General features: G+C 37.0%; 4 protein-coding genes across 4 annotated transcripts; 2 read left to right on the top strand and 2 right to left on the bottom strand.

Annotated features, from left to right (window-relative positions):
• The first annotated feature begins 915 nt into the window (after positions 1–915).
• Positions 916–6,297, top strand: LOC111442813 (ultraviolet-B receptor UVR8-like). The gene is made up of 7 exons (XM_023080350.1): positions 916–1,063; positions 2,325–3,009; positions 3,515–3,724; positions 4,337–4,447; positions 5,110–5,478; positions 5,561–5,668; positions 5,869–6,297. The coding sequence occupies exons 2-7, from the start codon at positions 2,671–2,673 to the stop codon at positions 6,217–6,219; spliced, it is 1,488 nt and encodes a 495-aa protein (XP_022936118.1). The 5' UTR covers positions 916–1,063; positions 2,325–2,670; the 3' UTR covers positions 6,220–6,297.
• Positions 6,298–6,762: 465 nt separating this feature from the next.
• Positions 6,763–9,148, bottom strand: LOC111442815 (CBS domain-containing protein CBSX5-like). Its single transcript, XM_023080351.1, has 2 exons — positions 8,646–9,148; positions 6,763–8,273 (listed from the first exon to the last, which is right to left on the bottom strand). The coding sequence occupies exons 1-2, from the start codon at positions 9,002–9,004 to the stop codon at positions 7,439–7,441; spliced, it is 1,194 nt and encodes a 397-aa protein (XP_022936119.1). The 5' UTR covers positions 9,005–9,148; the 3' UTR covers positions 6,763–7,438.
• A 3,316-nt stretch (positions 9,149–12,464) lies between these two features.
• On the top strand, positions 12,465–14,775 carry LOC111443272 (stem-specific protein TSJT1). The gene is made up of 4 exons (XM_023081025.1): positions 12,465–12,793; positions 13,060–13,300; positions 14,032–14,152; positions 14,409–14,775. Exons 1-4 carry the CDS (start codon positions 12,579–12,581, stop codon positions 14,597–14,599), a joined length of 768 nt encoding a protein of 255 aa, XP_022936793.1. The 5' UTR covers positions 12,465–12,578; the 3' UTR covers positions 14,600–14,775.
• Positions 14,776–15,570: 795 nt separating this feature from the next.
• LOC111443271 (protochlorophyllide reductase, chloroplastic) lies at positions 15,571–18,023 on the bottom strand. The gene is made up of 5 exons (XM_023081024.1): positions 17,850–18,023; positions 17,681–17,779; positions 17,002–17,533; positions 16,567–16,925; positions 15,571–15,926 (listed from the first exon to the last, which is right to left on the bottom strand). Exons 1-5 carry the CDS (start codon positions 17,901–17,903, stop codon positions 15,771–15,773), a joined length of 1,200 nt encoding a protein of 399 aa, XP_022936792.1. The 5' UTR covers positions 17,904–18,023; the 3' UTR covers positions 15,571–15,770.
• Between the last annotated feature and the right edge of the window lie 806 nt (positions 18,024–18,829).

The following is an 18,829-nucleotide window of genomic DNA, read 5'->3' as shown; positions in this document are numbered from 1 at the left end:
GGTACATAAATGAACTGATAACATATCTGAATGAGAGAGAATGAATAAAAAAGCCTTAAAATAAATGAAAGTTACAATCTACGCTAACAATGTGTACATTCCTTTTCAGTGACTCAATCACATATACTTTATAATAAAGCTGTGTATAGCTTGGAACAATACTATGTTAAGTAACCTTTTGGGAATTTTCCTAAGATGCATATAAGTGAGGACAAAACATCCTTAAAAGACTCGTATTGGTCTACGATGATAGTCGAATTAAGAAAAATACTAAGACCAACGAGTGCTGAATTTGGATTCCACAAACTTCCATACGTCGCACAACGTCAAGATTAAGAACATTGACGCCCAAATTTCTTTGTTGTTCTTCTAGAACATTCTTGCATCTTAAGCTAAAGTGATGTTGAGCTCTTTTCTTTCCAAATCATGCTTAGCCATCAAGGAATATGACATAGTTTGAAAAACCCATATTTTTTTTATTATTTTTTATTTTTTTTAATTTTGACATTAATTAATAATAATGCTAAAAATATTTTTATTGATTCAAAAAGTCAACAAAGACCATGACATTAATGCATTAAATATACTATACGATTTAATTTTAATTCATAAATTTTTAATATTGTCGTTGTCGTTATATTTGACATTTTTTTTTATTTTTTAAATTAAAAAATATCGAAAAAATAATAGATTTTATACTAAATAATTATTTTAACTAATGGACCTAACTAATTTAAATACTAAACTATTTACATCATTAGGTCTATAAAATGATTTATATAAAATTTAAAAAATAATATTTATAAATTTAGAAAAAGTAAAATAAATATAAAAATAAATATAAATAAATAAATAAATAAATATATATATATATATATATATATATATATGCTATTAATATTGGGAAGTGGAAAAGAGAAACTCGGGAGTAGATTCTGGCTCAAAATTGAAGCTTTCTGTTTATGTGCATATGGTAGGCAAGGCACTTCCTATTCTCTCCAGAAATCGAGGAGATTTTTGCACTTTCTTCTAAAAGTGGGAGCGCGAGAATCTCAATCCCCAGGTTTTTCTTCCTCAATTTCTTTTTGCTTCTTCTAATTGATTCTGTATATACTCAGTCAGCATGTAGTGTTCTTCTTGTTCTAATTGTTGTTTAGTGTGTGTGTATCTACTTGATGTTGTTTGCGGAAAACGAGATCTGAATTGTTACGAAATCGATTTTAATCCTTAATGTCTGGCCAAAAATCGGAGGGTTTTGTTTGGAATGTTGGATGATATTTGAACGAAAATTTGGGTCGATTCTGGTTGTTTATTTGTCGGAGAAGGCCCAAATTCTCTCTTGTAATCATCAATTCTGTGGTTGAAGCATTTCTTTTTGTTCAAATGTGTGGATGGAAGGGGAATTTAGGTTTCTTTCAGGAATCATGATTCACAGTTCTGAGTGGGTTTTCAATTTGACGTATGGGTGTGCTGATAGCTGGATTTGACGCGTTTTTAGCAGTTTTAATGTAAGCACGAGCTTCTTTTAGGGAACGAAGAGCTTTCCAGTGGTGATTCGTGTGAAAGTTGAGGCTAATAAAGACACGGATGTTAGGTCCAACTCCAAAATTATGATAAGTGGTGCTTGGACTTCAGTGACCTAAAAGAATTTGCGAATTACTCTTTATTTTATCAGACACATCGTCTAAATCCATTCATTTGTGTTTTGAAATTCCATCCACTAGAAATGAAGAAACAGAGTGTGTTATTTAGACAGAGAAAGAGCTTTAAGGAAAGTTCTGAGTTGTCGCCAATACACTTCCCTTCTCATTGCCTTTCCATTTATCATTGAAGCAATTGAATCTTAACTTTTCTGCAGAAAGGGTAGAGACCAGCACTTAAAAGGCTTTGTAATCATCACGCTCGCCGGCTCTCTCCCTCTTTCTGTCGACAAGAATCCAAAGTTGTCTCTTATAAACATTCCCTCTTATCCCCCTTTCATTTGTCACTGAAAAGCCTTGTAATAATCACTCCCGCCTCTGATTCCTGTATTAATCCTCAATTTGTTGCATGCTTGGTCGCGTTCCAGAAATTGTAATCATGAAGCCTCTTCTCTCATCAACATCGTTATTCATTTTCAAATTCATCCCTTTTCTTTTTGTCAGTAACACTGGTTGTCTGAGCCAATTAATTATACTCATCTCGACCAACTTTAAGTATGAACCGTCTTTGACTATTAGGTTAACTTGAAAATTTTTAGTGCTATTGACACGATATTTTGTCATGAACTTTGAGGTAATGTACTGCCTTCTAATTGATTCAACTGGCTCTGTTGATTTTTGCAGGAAGAGAAATTGCATTTCTTCAAATTTGGGATAACTTGTTGGGGTGTCATTCGTTCCTTCTGATGATTTGTTTCCAACCACTGTACTCATTACGGCTGAAATTCTTTTCAAGAACGCCTTTTTCTTTCTCAATTTCCCATATTTTCCTCCCTTCTGATGCGTTCTTTATATGTTGCTTTAATTGCTTGAGATTTCGCCTAAAAATTTGACAACCCTCACGTTGGCCGTAATTGGACATCTTTCAGCGTCTCTATAATTAGCTGTGAATCAGTTTTAACCGTGTTTCAGGGTGATTTTTATTTGAGATTTCATTCAAGCTTGGAAAGTCATAAATTTTACTGAAAATATGGCCAAGTGGCTTCATTCAACTTCATTTGCGGATTTGCCTTCGCATTTGATCTTAGAAGTTCTAACGTCTGGTAGGCTTAATGCTCGTGATCTTGTTTGCTTGGAGTTGACTTGCAAGATGTTTGGAGGGAGCCATGAGCTGTATCCTCTCAAGTTTCGGTCATTAGTTGATTTTGCGGCATTTCAATTATGTATTTCACACAGCATTTATTCCGGAATGGGAGGGGAATCCCAAAAACAACTCTTTGACCGCTGTCAAGGGAAGTGGAAACGGATTCTTAGGTTCTTGCAATTGGTGGAGAAATCTTCCAACATCGTTGAGACCTCAGAAGGCAATGTATATTTTCTCCTAGAACTATATTGCTTTTCTTTTAGTTTCATGAGTTTTCTTGAATTTTGCATATTTACATGAAGGAATCATTTACTATCTTCCGGATCAGTTATTCTGGACAATTTTTTTCTCAATATCCAGATATTTTTAGGCTTTGAAATTGAATCAGTACATATTTGAGAAATATAGGTGAATCTAGCTTCTGCACTTCGACAAGATGATGAAGTGACTGCATAGTTGATTGTTTGTCTCTCGAGTCGACCTTCTTAGTCATTCTTTCGTCATCAATATTTTCACATATATGAGTTCTCATTGTGGCTACATTGATGCTTTTCAATCAAGATCGTAAACCATAAAATACTGCAGCGGCTTGCTCCCTGATTTAATTAAAATGTTAGAATTGTTGTATCAATGATACTGATTTCATAGATTATGTTTTTTGTGGATTCTTTTTTAAACCTATGATTATTCCAAGAGAATTTGAAGTTATTTCCTATTTATCTTATATCAGATGCAGATTGCAACTGGAAGATATCATACATTACTGATCAGCAATGCATCAGTATATTCTTGTGGTTCCAGCTTATGTGGTGTTCTTGGTCATGGCTTTGTGACCACACAATGTGTAACATTTACTCGAATTAACTTTCCACCTTCTATATACGTTGAGCAAGTTTCTGCTTCTCACAATCACGCTGCTTTTGTCACACGGTCAGGACAGGTCAACAATTGAATCTTATATTGTTTGATTTGCTATATACTGTTTCCACTTCTGCTTGGTACAGATTTTGTACCGTAGTCTTTTTTTCCTATTCATATGTGGATGTTTCTTTTAATATCTTACTAATCCCAAATAGACCATATACTTAACTGTCGGAATTGATCTATTGATTTGGTCAGTGAATATAAGAAAAGTTGATGTTTATGATTTTCTGTATTATAGAATTTTGACAGTCTTTTTGCTTATTTAATCTCTAGTTCAGCTCTTGGTTTTAATTATTTGAAGTACCATGTCGGAAATTGCCGCTGATTTTGATGACTCGTCTTCCAAATTCTACTTTCTCATCTTATAAATCATAATGAACTTTAGATAGCCATATTGAATCTCCAAACTTTGCTTGAATTTGTGGACTTAATTTTTATGATTCTAATTCCTACTTCATAGTGTATAGACTGATGCCCTACTAGTAGATGAAAGGAACAGGTGTTTGCAGATCGTTGTTAACTAGATCTTTTTGCAGTAGTTATTTTTGTCACTCTGTAGTTCATGGTTTCATGTATGTCACTCTCAATTACGGTCTTGGGTAATCATATTGCTTGTCTCCATCTATAGGTTTTCACATGTGGAGATAATGCATCATTTTGTTGTGGGCACAGAGATACAAGCTGTCGAATCTTTAGACCTAAACTTGTTGAAGCATTAGATAAAATTCCTTGCAAGCAGGTAAAATGCTTCTAACTCTGTTTAAGTTGTCAAATATGTATTGTGCTTCAATGATTTGTTTGAATTTCACATGAAATTACAATCTCTGTTTAAGTTGTCAAATACTGTTAGACCAAGTAAACTGCCTACTTCTAAGAGGAATGTAATCAAATTAAATCTTCAGTGAGGCTCAAGCTCCTAATTTGTTTCCCCCTTTGCGATACCTCATGGACCGTCGAGAGATTCTAAACCGGTTGAATACACCATCAATACGACCCAAAAGCCTCGAAGACTAGCCTATAAAAGTGTTCTGTTCAACTGTATAACTTTCAAACGAGTAATTTTAAAACATATAATAAAGAAACATATGATGTTGAAAAGAGTAATAAATCTAGAAAAAGTGAAAGCAGGAAAAGCGACGAGAGAATGACAGCAAAAGATTAACGTGCTAAGAGAATTACAGGCTGAAGATAGAACTGGATGGAGTTAACTAGTTAACAACTGCGTGCCTTACTTTACATGCATTCTTTTTTTGAGCGGAAACACATATTCATTGATGGAATAAAGTATTACAAAAGAAGGGACCTCAAGCCGTAGATGCCACCATAAACATGTATTCATGCTTGGTTGTCGTTCTTAAACTGATAAACTTACTGGTAACTATGGCTGTAAATTTTCTTCAGGTCTCTGTTGGCCATAACTTCTCAGTGTTTTTAACAAGACAAGGCCAGGTCTATACGTGCGGAGCAAACACATATGGTCAGCTTGGCCATGGTGATACTCTTGAGGGACCCACTCCGAAGATTGTTCAACGGCTTGTGGAAATTGGATCTGTAATTCAGATCTCTGCTGGTCCAAGCTATGTATTAGCCGTAGTCAATGATGGGAGAGTATACTCTTTTGGGTCAGGATCAAATTTCTGCCTTGGCCATGGAGAGCAGCACAATGAGTTCCAGCCTCGTGTTCTACAGACATTTAGATTGAGGGATATTCATGTTGTTTCTGTCTCTGCTGGTGACGAGCATGCAGTGGCATTAGATTCAAATGGATTTGTTAGTTCCCAAACTGATTTTATTTTAGGCTAATCATTGCAAGAGCTGTTATGACATCGATTTCGGTGATTTCTCGTTACAGGTATATACTTGGGGAAAAGGCTACTGTGGTGCACTGGGCCATGGAGATGAGATTGATAAGACTATTCCTCAACCCCTGAACAGCCTAAAGAACCACCTTGCAGTGCAGGTCTGGATCATCCATCACCAAACTAAAACTGTTTAGCTTTCTTGTATGATTCCTCATTGCTTGCTTTTGTGCCTCTTTTTGCAATAGTAGATGAATTATCTCATAGCACAGGCTTGAAATATTAGACGCCGCATATCTTACATAATCCGTGTTATACGATCGCATTATCGAGGACTTGTTTGATAATGTTTTTGTTTCAGGTATGTGCAAGGAAGAGAAAAACTTTTGTGTTGGTTGACACTGGTATTGTTTATGGTTTTGGATGGATGGGGTTTGGAAGCCTTGGATTTCCAGACAGAGGAGTATCTGACAAAGTCTTGACACCTCGAAGCCTCGACAGCTTAAGAGCTCACCGTGTTTCCCAAATCAGCACCGGGTTGTATCACACTGTCGTGGTTACTGACAAAGGAAAAATCTTCGGCTTCGGAGATAATGAGCGAGCTCAACTGGGGCATGAATCTCTTAGAGGCTGCCTTGAACCCACTGAAATCTTTATCCAGAATTTGGAGGGTGAGAGTACTGCTTCAGAATCTGAGAGTAGTAACCTTTAGCTGTTATCTTCACGTAGATATTTGTAACTTTATCTTCGATGTTAACATTTCAATAATCACTGTCAATTTATTCTATCATTGAAGCAGATTGGCAGTATACTCACTGTAAAAGATAGACTATAAACATTCTATTTTAGTTCAGCTTTTAAAGTCATTTGTTCAAATTGATCTTTTTGATTCATATTCTCATTTCTTCTTTGGTTCCGTATGAAAATTAGTATTGCTTGTCTAACATTATTTTGAGGTGTGAAGTTGTTGCCATTTTGTAGTGAGAGTGTGAGAACGACACAGGGATTGACTACCACTTATTTGGTCATAGTGATTGACTACCACTTGTAGACGTAGGAAAATTTCTTCTCTCTGAACCATATAAATCTTTCTGTCTCTTTGTTTAATTCCTATTTGTGTATGTGATCGATCTTACTTCCGCTACAACAATTGAGTATTAGAACCTTTTTGGTTGTGGCATTACGGTACAACGTAGTCTCTTTGAATGAAAATTCTTCCAAAGTAGAAAGGAAACAAAGATTACAAGGTCTCCTGTGAACAAAGCTTAAACAGGTTCCAATTACAGTCAACTTCACATTATATGTACAAAAAAGGAAAGATAAATTTTGACTTTCCATTACACATTGAAGAATCACTTCATGATCACAAGGAAGATCCAAATCTGATATGCTCACCAGTAGCTGAGCAGAGAAGGAGAATGACAGATGAACAGATGAACAGGAGAACAGGAGAACTGAATCTTGGTACTTCAGTCCAAATGACAGACAAGTACACCAATATTCAAATGACTATAAGACTTCTAAAACTCTTGATCTCTCATGAGCTGTCATCCAATCTGGAAAATGGCTACTTTTTATCTTCACCGATCCACTTTTACAATACCCAAGATTTTGTTGGACTTAATTAATCATGGTAGTTCATCATTGGCTAAAACTAAAAAGCATTAAACAGGCAAAAGGTACCTTCACTAGAAGCTCCATGTCTGCATACTCTGTTCTTGAGCTTTGAACACATGGCTGAAACGTGTAGATCCCAGAAGTTAATAGACAAACAAAATATCACAAACGACACAGACCTAATTGATTTTAGTGACCCAAAATGTCTCAATTTGGCAACACTGCCTTGGACTTTTGAGTGCTTTTATTCACTAGACAAGGGATGTGATGGTCGGGGAAAGAGACAAAATTTCTAAGCCAAAAGGCTTGAAAGTCTACTCAGTCGTCTCTAGATGTTCTCTGAAAACTTTTAACATATCAAGGAATGTGACAATTCCAATCAGACTGCAGTCATCTTCAATAACCCAAACGTAGTTCACCCTGTGTGCGATTGCCTGGATCATAACAGCTATCAAGGAGCTTCTTGGATGACAAACTATGGCTTCGGCGTGACGAGTGATCCGTGCTGAGTAGCTCGATGATCTCCTACACTTCCTCGAGCTTGGAGATGGCGAGAACTCCTCATCAGATGAAGAAGTGAAAGATAAAGACCCAGTTGAGGATGGTGAATTAGTGAATTCCTCGAGCCTTCCTTCTAAATTACTCTCTTTCAGCCTAGCCTTCACCACTTTAACAAGGTCCTCCGGAGGCCCCCCACGGTCAATGTAAGTCATCAGGTCCCCGGACGACAAGGTCATAATTGCAGCTGCAACGGCCTTGTCGCAACCGGCAAGGGCGAAGGGCGAGATCTCACCAATCAGAATTCCCTCGTCATCGACAACTGCAACAGAGGTTTGGTTGGCGATGCAGCAGGAAATGGCTCCAATGGCAGAGGATGCAGGGGAGTAGTAGTTTACTGATAAAGCATTGGTGCAGATGACGCCAAGGCTGTCAAGGGAGAGGGCAGCAATGGGGGAAAAAAGGCCAATTGAGTTGAGAAGATATCTGATTATATCTTCCTGAGTCAGCCAGCAGAATTCGCGGCCGCCATGGATGATATTTTTGGGGGTTTTGTGATGTTTTCTTCTTGAATTGCTTCCTAGCCTAGTCTTGATTGGAACAACTAGATTTTGAGCACCTTGGAGAACCAGATCAATGGCCTCTAACAGGCTGGAACATGAACATAGAGACTTCAATTAACTTCATCTTTAAGAACTTTATGCAGAACTCTATTATTCTCTGTCTGAATTCAGAATCATCGTAAAAGACAGCAAAGAAAAAGAAAGCTATTTGGGAAAGGCAATTTTCTGATGAAGAGCAAACAAAACAACAAACAATCCAAAACAGTTCGAAAAAAAGTTGTGCAGCGCCCAGCTCAGATCAGTAACTAACAAAACTTCAGACATCCAATTAAAGAATATCAATATCTAACTCATACATCGTTAACAGTTTTCTAAAAGGCCAATCAATTAAAGAAACTCCTTGAAACAATCCCTAAAAAACAAAATGGAGATCCAAAATTCATCAAATTCATTTTCATACCTAGCAGACGGCTCCAAATGCATCACGATTCCAGGAATTTGAGGCAAAATCTCAGAGACAGAGGCTTGCAATGCAGCCGCAGGGGACAACAAATTCTCGTCCCTACAGAGATAGAAAATTACATCCACCATACACAGCTTCCCGACACATCGGCAGCACTCAAACTCGCCGTCTCCAGCACCACCGCCGCCGCAACCGCTCGTCGCGAAACGGCAATCCCAGACGCTTATGAAGTAATCGTTAGAGAATTGCAGAGCGAGCAAGGCGTCGGCGATGGTTGCGGACAAGGACAGTGGCCTCAGCGCTGGTTTACCGAGACAGAGGTCAGAAACGTCATGCGAAAACAAGCTCACTGCCATACAAAAGCTAAGAGGGAAGAGTATGAAAACTCCTACGGAAAAAAAATGTATGTCGGAGAAAGGCGGAAGGGTGGAGGTCGGCGGTGGCCAGCAACGGTGGAAGATCGGAGAAACGGGGGAAGAAGATGAAGATGGAGAAGTAGAGAATTGAAGAAATGGAACATTTATAATGAGAGAGTTGAAGGAAACTGAAAAAGGGTATTATGAAATGTACGGTATCAACTGGGGCCCACACCCTTTTCTTTTTTAATTTTTGTTTTTGTAATTATTAATGATAAAAATTATAATTAATTATAAATAAGTTTTAAATGTTTTAACATTTAAATTAATTTATAATATTTATGCGTTCATTTAAATTAATAATTGTTTTAAAAAATACCAATTAATATATATATATATATACACATTATTTATTGAATCATTCAATTTATAGATATATTAATATATTGATGTAAAGGGAATGAAAATAAATTTGAGAGTTATTTATTTATTTATTTTTAGGCAAAAATGATTTAGGAATATTTTTATTAGAATTATTAAATTATAACTATGAAAGAAAAAAATTGTAGAAAGACATTAATTAATTTATTATTTCATTTTTGATTTTAACATAAATAGAAGAATAATTGTTTTATTTTATTTCAAATTTTCTTATTTAAGAGGCTTCTTTTGTACGTTAGCTTTTTAAAGAGAGATGTTCATTTAATTCACGGGGTCGAGATTTGCCTCGGGGCAAAGATTTTCGGTTTAGACAGATAATGTAAGAGAAAGTGGAGAGATATTTCTCTCAATCAGATAAATGGGGTTGGAGCTCGGAATTATATTCTCCGTCTCTATCCCTCCTTCGAAGAGAAACGTTTTAAGTTTCATTTCCAAGTTTCATATATTTCTAAAAACGAAGAAAGCTTTTTATATTTATATTTATATTAAAAAATAAATATAAATTAAATAATATAAATTCATATATATAACAAATTAGATATTAAAATTATTCGAAATTAAAAATGATAATAATTTGTATAATTTGAATATCGTAATAATTATAATTTGAGTAATTTTCAATTCACAAGAGCAAGAGCTAACAAATGATTATGATTGTGATAGGTTATCAATAAATTTGAGTTAGATAATTTTATCTAATGTATTGATTATTTGCCTGCCGCTCGAACTCCGGGTTTCAAGTTCATTATTCGCTGACTCACCACTCGGTGTATAACAGTCCAAGCTCACCGTTAGCAGATATTATCTGCTTTGGTTCGTTATATATTACCATAGCCTCGCTGTTTTAAAACGCGTCTATTAGAAGGAAGTTTCTACACCTTTATAAGAAATGCTTCGTTCTCCACATTCCCTATCACAATCTGATTTATTCGAGCGTAGTTGAACAACTAAATTTTCATAACGATTTGTGAATTTAAAAATGAAAAAAATCTAATCAAACAATCATGATCGTTAGTTCTTTAACTTGATAATCGTCGTGAAATGGAAAAGAAAATGCAATGATATTGAAGCAATTGTTATGCACATTACTTATCAACACCATTATAAGTTATAATAAGGTGTCTGTCACACTTTAATGTGTTAAAAAAAATGGTATATAGTTTGACAGATTTGTTGATGTGCTAAAAAGAAAGGGAATATTCTCACTTGATTCTAGTCAATTATTGATGCATGTGCATGTGTCACACAAATTAGTTCTCCAAATAAATCAATATAAGCAAATTAATTACATTACTAACCCTTTTTTTTTATCCGGGTAGGAGTATAAAACATCTCGAGTCTTTTCACTCTTAGTTTGTTTCTTTCTTTTTGTTATGACCTAAACTTAGTCGTGTTAATAGATTGGTAAATCCTCAAATGTCGAACAAAGGACTCCAAAAGAAAAAAGAGTCGAGCCTCCTCGAAGGCATAGTAAAAAATGACTAAGACTCCAAAAGAAAAAGGAGTCGAGCCTCGATTAAAGGGAGGCGTACTTTGTTCGAGGGGAGGTGTTGGATGATGAAAGTCTCGCATCGACTAATTTAGGGATGATCATGAGTTTATAATCAAAGAATACTCTCTCCATTAGTAGAGAAGCCCAAAGCAAAGCTATGAGAGCTTATGCTCAAAGTGGACAATATCATAACATTGTTTCTTTTCTTCCATGGAAGAGTTCAGATCAATCCAATTCATTCGGGTTGATCCTCGACTTTCGAAATTGGCCAAACAAAAAAAGTTAACCGAGAGAAAACATAATATTTAATTTTTGACCCAACACAACCCTTTGTTTTTGGGTTAGTTTTGGGTTGGGTTGTCAACTTTTTTTTAAAGTTTTATTAATTCACATTTTATAATTATTCGATTCCATCTTAGATAAAATATATTAAAAGTTAGATGGTATAAAATATATTAAAAGTTCACAAATAAAGGAGCTATAGTTATATAAAAAAAGAAACAAATTCAGTAAAAAAAATCTAACGTATTAACATAATTCAACATTGTTATGAAACGAGAGACAACTAAATAAATATGATTAATTTAAAGAGGTTGTATATAACACAAATAAAAAATATATAAAAATATATAAAAATATTTTAATTGAAATATGCAAGTGAGAGACATTCCATGTAAAGATATTGTATATAATAAAAATAAAAAAAATATATAAAAATATTTTAATTAAAATATGCACTTATACGCAAGAGTCCTTAGACTATTAGAAAAAATAAATATATTTATATATATAATTTATGAACATTAACGCTAAAAATATTTTAATTAAAATATGCGTTTATACGTAAAAGAGTCGTAAACTATTAAAAAAATAATAATAAATTATATATATAGTTTAAAAAAATAATAAATATATATATATATATATATATATATATATATATATATATATATATATAATTTATGAACATTAACCCTGTTAGCCTTTGTTTCAAAAAGGCAGATAATAGACTAGTCGAATCCAGGCCGTCTCAAAAAGGTAGGTAATAGACGAGTCGAATCCAGGCGTAGGTCTCATTAGACCAGCCAGAGTACCACTCTAACAAACTCATTAATATTGAAAAATTCTTAATATACTTCATATATTTATTTGAATCGAGTCGTTGGAGTCAACCCAAGGATTTTGTCTCACGAACCCAAAACCAAACCGATTCAATTCGAATTTAGAAAAATGAACCCAACCCTACCTAAAATGCTAATCCAATCCTACCCAACCTAATCTGACACTTATAGTTTGGGTTGGATTGGTCGGAGCTGTGGACCAAACAAAATTTTCTCTTTTTTCTTTATTAAATATTTTAATTTTTTTTTTTTATCTACAGAGCATCTGAGAAAAAAGATAGCTACTCGATCGTTGTTTTTTATTGTAGTTTAGAAAGGGAGATAAGGTCTCATTGAAAAACGTGAACCTTATCCCATCCCATCACACACTAAAATCCACGCCCACAGTAATTACAAAACATTGGCTTTCCATCTTAAGCCTTTTGTGTGTCTTTTGGTTTCTATATAAGGCACATTCTTGTTGAACTTCTCTCCTTCTCTGATCGGTTTGGATGAACCCGGGAGTTCCATATTCTTGAAGATGTTGGCCATTTTTCACAAGACTTTCGCACACCCACCTGAGGAACTTAACAGCCCTGCCTCTTTCAGTGGCTCTAAGACTCCTAAGCTTCCTGAAGAAACACTCAAGGACTTTCTAGCTCGTCACCCTCACAATACGTTCTCTGTCAACTTCGGTCAGGCGGCTGTTCTTGCTTATGTTCCTCCTGATGGACGACCTTTTTCTCCCCATCAGAGGTAAGGATTCTGACCAGTTAAGCAGCTTAAGCTTGTTTTATTTGGTTTTGAGAGGTGAATTTGCAGGCTGTTATGTGGGTTTGATGAGATATACTCTGTTCTTGGAGGGTTTGTTAAGAATGACAAAGGATTGAAAGTCCTATTGTCGATTTTTGTTTCATTAATGTTCATAACTTTTAAATAGGATACAAGCTACCAAACTAACCAATCAACTTCAATTCCTAAGTTTGTTCTTATTATTTGATTTTGAGAGGGTGAATTTGCAGGCTGTTCTGTGGGTTTGATGAGATATACTGTCTGTTCTTGGGGAGTTTGAACAATCTATGTGCACTCAACAAGCAATATGGTCTATCAAAAGGCTCGAACGAGGCCATGTTTTTGATCGAGGCCTATAGGACACTAAGGGACAGAGGCCCTTACCCAGCTGATCAGGTCCTTAAGGAGCTTGATGGCAGCTTTGCTTTTGTTGTTTATGATAGCAGGGTTGGTGCTGTTTTTGCTGCCTTGGTACTACTCTCTCTATTTCTCTTTCTATCTTATATCTTCCTTGTAAAATAGTCAATTTGGCATCACGTTGGCAAAATATTAGAAGAGCAATGTGATGTCCGTTGATTGGTGAGGAGAACAAACCACTATTTATAAGGGTGTGAAAATCTTCCCTTAGAAGACGCGTTTTAAAGCTTTGAGGAGAAGCCCGAAAGGGAAAGCCCAAAGAGGACAATGTTGTTAGCGGTGGATCTAGGCCGTTACAAATGGTATCAGAGCCAGATACCGGATGATGTGTCAGCCTTCTCGCTGTTCCCGAAGGGGTAGACACGAGTTGGTGTACCAATAAGGACGCTGGACCCCAAAATGGTAGATTTGGGGGCTGTCCCACATCGATTGGAGGAAGGAAAGAGTACCAGCGAGGACGCTGGGCCCCGAATGAGGTGGATTGTAATGTCCCACATTAGTTGGGGAGGAGAACGAACCACCATTTATAAGGGTGTGAAAACCTTCTCCTAGTAGACGCGTTTTAAAACCTTGAGAGGAAACTCAAAGAGGACAATATCTACTAGCGGTGGATCTCGATGGATCTGGGCTGTTACAAGCAACACCTAAAAAGTTATATGAATAACCGTATAATTAGTGGCCTTGGTGTTTCTTGGTTGCTATTTTCCTTCAATTTCTTAGTTTTTCTCAACCACTTTCACACAATTATATGGTTCATCTTCATGGCTGACACTTAACCAAACCAGGGTGCCGATGGAGGAGTGAAGCTCTATTGGGGAATCACAGCAGATGGGTCAGTAGTGATATCAGATGATGTGGATGTCATTAAAGAAGGCTGTGCTAAATCATATGCACCCTTCCCAACTGGTAATGCATGATTCACAAACAGGGTAAGAGAAAATTTGCACTTAACCTACACGGGTTCCAATTGGTTGATTCAGGGAGAAAGATAGTATCCTCTCCTTTCTTGAATCAACAAATTGCCCACTGTGTATGTCAGATGCGATTTTCCTTGTCCAATTTGTGCATCAACACACTCGTTTAACAACAATGTTCTTGATTAATCAATGGAAGTTTGGAAAGATTGTGTAAATTGAGAAAGAAATTTGAATGAATTGAGCAGGATGCATGTTCCACAGTGAAGGAGGGCTAATGAGTTTTGAGCATCCAATGAACAAGATGAAGGCAATGCCGAGAATCGACAGTGAAGGTGCCATGTGTGGAGCTAATTTCAAGGTTGATGTGTACACAAGGGTTAACAGCATTCCAAGGCGTGGCAGTGAAGCTAATTGGGCTGAATGGGGCACAGACTAGGCATTACATCTCTGTCTGTGCCTGCTATTCCAACAATTGCTGTTCTAAGTTCCAATGGCTTGTAATTTTAGACTGTAAAATTTCTTACCTACACAAAGTAAGCTTCTTCCTATGTAAATAAACAAATAATTTCGTTACTTCTCGAGGATAGTTTCAGGTAAACTCATTCCATCAAACACTTAGCGGGCACTAAGCATTTATATTCCTTGCAATCGAATCTATAAACAAACAAGTTCATTACTTCTCGAGGATAGTTTCAGGTAAAATCATTTCATCAAACACTTAGCGGGTACAACAACATTTATATTCCTTGCAATCGAATCTATAAACAAATAAGTTCATTATTTTTAGATAAAATCATTTCATCAAACACTTAGCGGGCATTACAACATATATATTCATTGCAATCGAATCTAAAGTAAAACCAGCGCAATTCAGTACTCTCTTCTGATGATTAAGGCAAAAATCATCCAAATCATAATTCCAAAACGCTCATAAGCTTGAAAGATCAAAATAATATATGAGGGAATGGACTTCGAAAGTTTCTGACCTTGGAATTTAGGCGGAATGAGTTTGATTCCACTTTGTTCTTCGCAAACTGAGAAATATGATGCTACCTCGATCAAAATGCCGATATCTAACCATTCATAAATATTAATCATTAATTAAATTACGGAAATTCAATGAGATATTATCGAACATAGATATGAAACAGCTCAAATAGCATCAGGAAGAAATGGCCAACAATTTACATCTAGATATTTTATAACATATATATATCTGTGATTTACCAAATGAAAGTACAAAGGGCTGTTGAGAGAGACATGAGATAGAGTGTGCTTTGGCTTTTGTTTTAGTAGGTGATTCACTATCAAAGCGTTCTAGAAATAGGTCTCAAACTACGAGCCATCTATCCCATGACATACTTAACTTGTTCGCGCGGTTTGTCGGTTTCACCCAGGCTAAACTACTGAACCTCTCCAACTTGGATTTCACTACTCATTTGAAACTTTGCAAATTTTATTAAGGACTAAACTCGAGTCAACCAACTACTTTTACAACAGAAATTTTGTTTACACAGCACATCATCAAAGTTACAAACTCCCGCAACTCACAATGAGCTTCAGTTTTAGCAACGAAAGGCCATCACAGGGACATCAGGCTTCAGATTTTAAGCCAAACCAACAAGTTTCTCACTCAGTTCCCATACTCTGCGAGCTTTCTCTGCATCACTTGCCTCCTGAGACAGCTGGTTCTCAAATGAAGCCGAGTTTTTGTTCCAGCTCCAATACACACCTGATTTTGTCAAGCTCGGCTCGCTCACAACCTGCATTACAAGCAAGTAATCAGATTCATCTTGAATGAATATTTTGTTAGGAACTACGAACCTCCACAATGGTATGATACTGTCCACTTTAAATATAAGCTCTCGTGGCTTTACTTTTAGTTTTCCCAAAAGGCCTCGTACAAATGGAGATGTATTCCTTACTTATTCCCTTAATTGGCCAACGTGGGACTCCCTCCCAACAATCCTCCCCTCGAACAAATTACACCATAGAACCTCCCCTAAGGCCTATGGAGCCCTCAAACAACCTCCCTTTAATCGAGACTCGACTCCTTTTCTCTGGAGTCCTCGAACAAAGTACACCCTTTGTTTGACATTTGAGTCACTTTTGACTACATCTTCAAGGCTCACAACTTCTTTGTTTGACATTTGAAGGGCATGACTCTAATACCATGTTAGGAATTCTGAACCTCCACAATAGTATGATATTGTCCACTTTGAGCATAAGCTCTCTATCGCTTTACTTTTGGTTTCGCCAAAAGACCTCATACTAATGGAAATGTATTCCTTACTTATAAACTCATCATCAACCCCTTAATTAGCCGAGGTGGGACTCATCTCCCAACAATCCTCAACATACTTGACGTTGTTTTCGTTGCCTATGGGGAAGTTTTTAAGTTACCTGAGCCAGTCGTTTTCCTGATTCTTCTTCTGAAACATAGCCCTTGGTGATGAACTTTTGGAATACAGGGAAAAGTATTCTGAACAAGGGAATGTGCTCTCTGAACAGACCAGTTGTAGCAATGCATCCTGGGTAGAGGGAAGCAAATGTGATGCCAGTTTCCTCATGGTACCGCCTGTGGAACTCTTGCATAGTGAGCATGTTACACACTTTGCTGTCCTTGTATGCCTTGGCACCATCAAACTCACCGCCATCGATCATCGACGAGCTATTTAGCCCGCTTAGTCCTCCAGCAAGTCCCCTGAGGTCTCCAAGGTTAGCCTTAGGAGGAACATTCCCAGCCAAGGTATTAGTATTCCCTGATCAAAAAAGCAAAATTCAGCAAACCCACAAGGCAATTACGAGGCTGAGAGCAACATGAACAATAGAATGTACCGGTTATTGATCCAACAATGATGAGTCTTTTTGAGGGGTAATCAGATTTGTTCAAATCCTCCAACAACAACCGGGAGAGGAGGAAGTGACCAAGATGGTTAGTTCCAACACTAAGTTCAAAACCTTCAGCAGTGAAGGTAGGCTCTTTAGCAGTGGGGAGGTAAACAGCAGCATTGCACACCAGCACATCAAGTGGCCGGCCCGACTGCCTGAAGTTATCGACAAACTGCCGGACACTATCGAGCGAGGCAAGGTCCAAATGCATAACAGTGTAGTTTTCCTTGCTAATGCCAGCAGATTTGGCAGCTCTTTCAGCCTTGAGAAAGTCCCTGCAAGCCATAATAACATGCCATTTTCCAGTTTCAGCCAGAGCCTTAGCTGTGGCTAAACCCAACCCAGAAGAGGCTCCAGTGATCACAACACTGCCCTTTCTAAGAGTTTTCTTCCCATCTGGAGCAGCTTTGTTAACTTCTGGAGCTATGGTAGCAGTTGTCTGAGCCCTGATTGCACCAATCTGCTGGTTTAATTCTCTCTGGCATTTTGTCAAACAGTTAACATTCACCACAAATTTAGCAGGAATTAAAGCTAAACCAAAGCAAACCATCTCAACAACATGCAATTCTCACAGCATTTCCAACGGAAGAACATGAAAGAAAACAAAATTAGAAACACCCACTACCTTACACCTCAATGTAGATGAACTGAATTCAGATTTGAGATGATCCGATAATGAAATCCCAAACAAACTAGAATCCTTCAAGCATACACTACATTTACCCTGCAAGAAAACCCACATGCATGTCAAACCAAAATGAACCCAACCCAGATTCAAGAAAAAAGAGACGAACCTCTTTGGGAACAGAGAGAGCAGGGGAAACCAAAGAAGCAGCTTGGAGCGCCATTAGAACAAAAACCAACCAGGGAGCTCAAACCTGATGCTTGGAAAGCTGAATTACAGTAAGCATTGGAAAGATAATATCTAGAGAGTGTATATATATAGGGAGAAAGATCAGAAGGCGTTAAGCCATTGCTTACAAAAAAGAATCACGGTTTCAAGATATCAAAAAACAGAGGATAAGATAATTGGTCAAGTGTGGGCTTCTTCCCTATCAATTTGTGGCAACCAATCAGAATTCGAGAAGTGGATTTCCTAAGATATTTTTTTAAAAGAAGAAATAAAGGAATTGGATATCATTTTATGGGTTATCATGTGAGTCTCACTCGCTCGTAGGGAGGAGGACAAACCACCATCGAAATCTTTTACGCTTTAAGGCTTTGAGGGGAAACCCGAAAGGAAAAGTCCAAAGAAGACAATATTTACTAGCGATGGATCTGGGCCGTTACAAATGGTATCAAAACCAGACACCGGACGATGTGCCAGCCTTCTCGGTGTTTCCTGAAGGGGTAGACACGAGGTGGTGCGCCAGTAAGGACGCTGGCCCCAAAGAGGGGTGGATTTTAGGGTGGCTCCACATCGATTGGAGGAAGGAAAGAGTGCCAGCGAGGACGCTGGCCCCAAAGGGGGTGAATTGTGATGTCCCAAATTGGTTTGAGAGGAGAACAAACCTAAAGCCTTGAGGGGAAGCCCGGAAAAGCCCAGAAAGAACAATATCTACTGACAGTGGATCTAGGTCATTACATCTTCCCATTTACAAGCATGAATTTTGTTCTTTACTTAAATATTATAATTAGAGTCTACTCCAATATTATATTGAAAATATATTTACATTAACTAGGGCAAAGATCGAGAATATGATCCCGTCCCTAACCCCATTTATCTAACGGAAAAAAAATATTCCCCACTCCCGCTTCCATTCACTACCTCAAT

The sequence above is a fragment of the Cucurbita moschata genome, unplaced genomic scaffold (genome assembly GCF_002738365.1).
Source record: "Cucurbita moschata cultivar Rifu unplaced genomic scaffold, Cmos_1.0 Cmo_Scf00005, whole genome shotgun sequence".
Lineage (NCBI taxonomy): Eukaryota > Viridiplantae > Streptophyta > Magnoliopsida > Cucurbitales > Cucurbitaceae > Cucurbita > Cucurbita moschata.
This window is presented reverse-complemented; position numbering and strand designations above follow the sequence as displayed.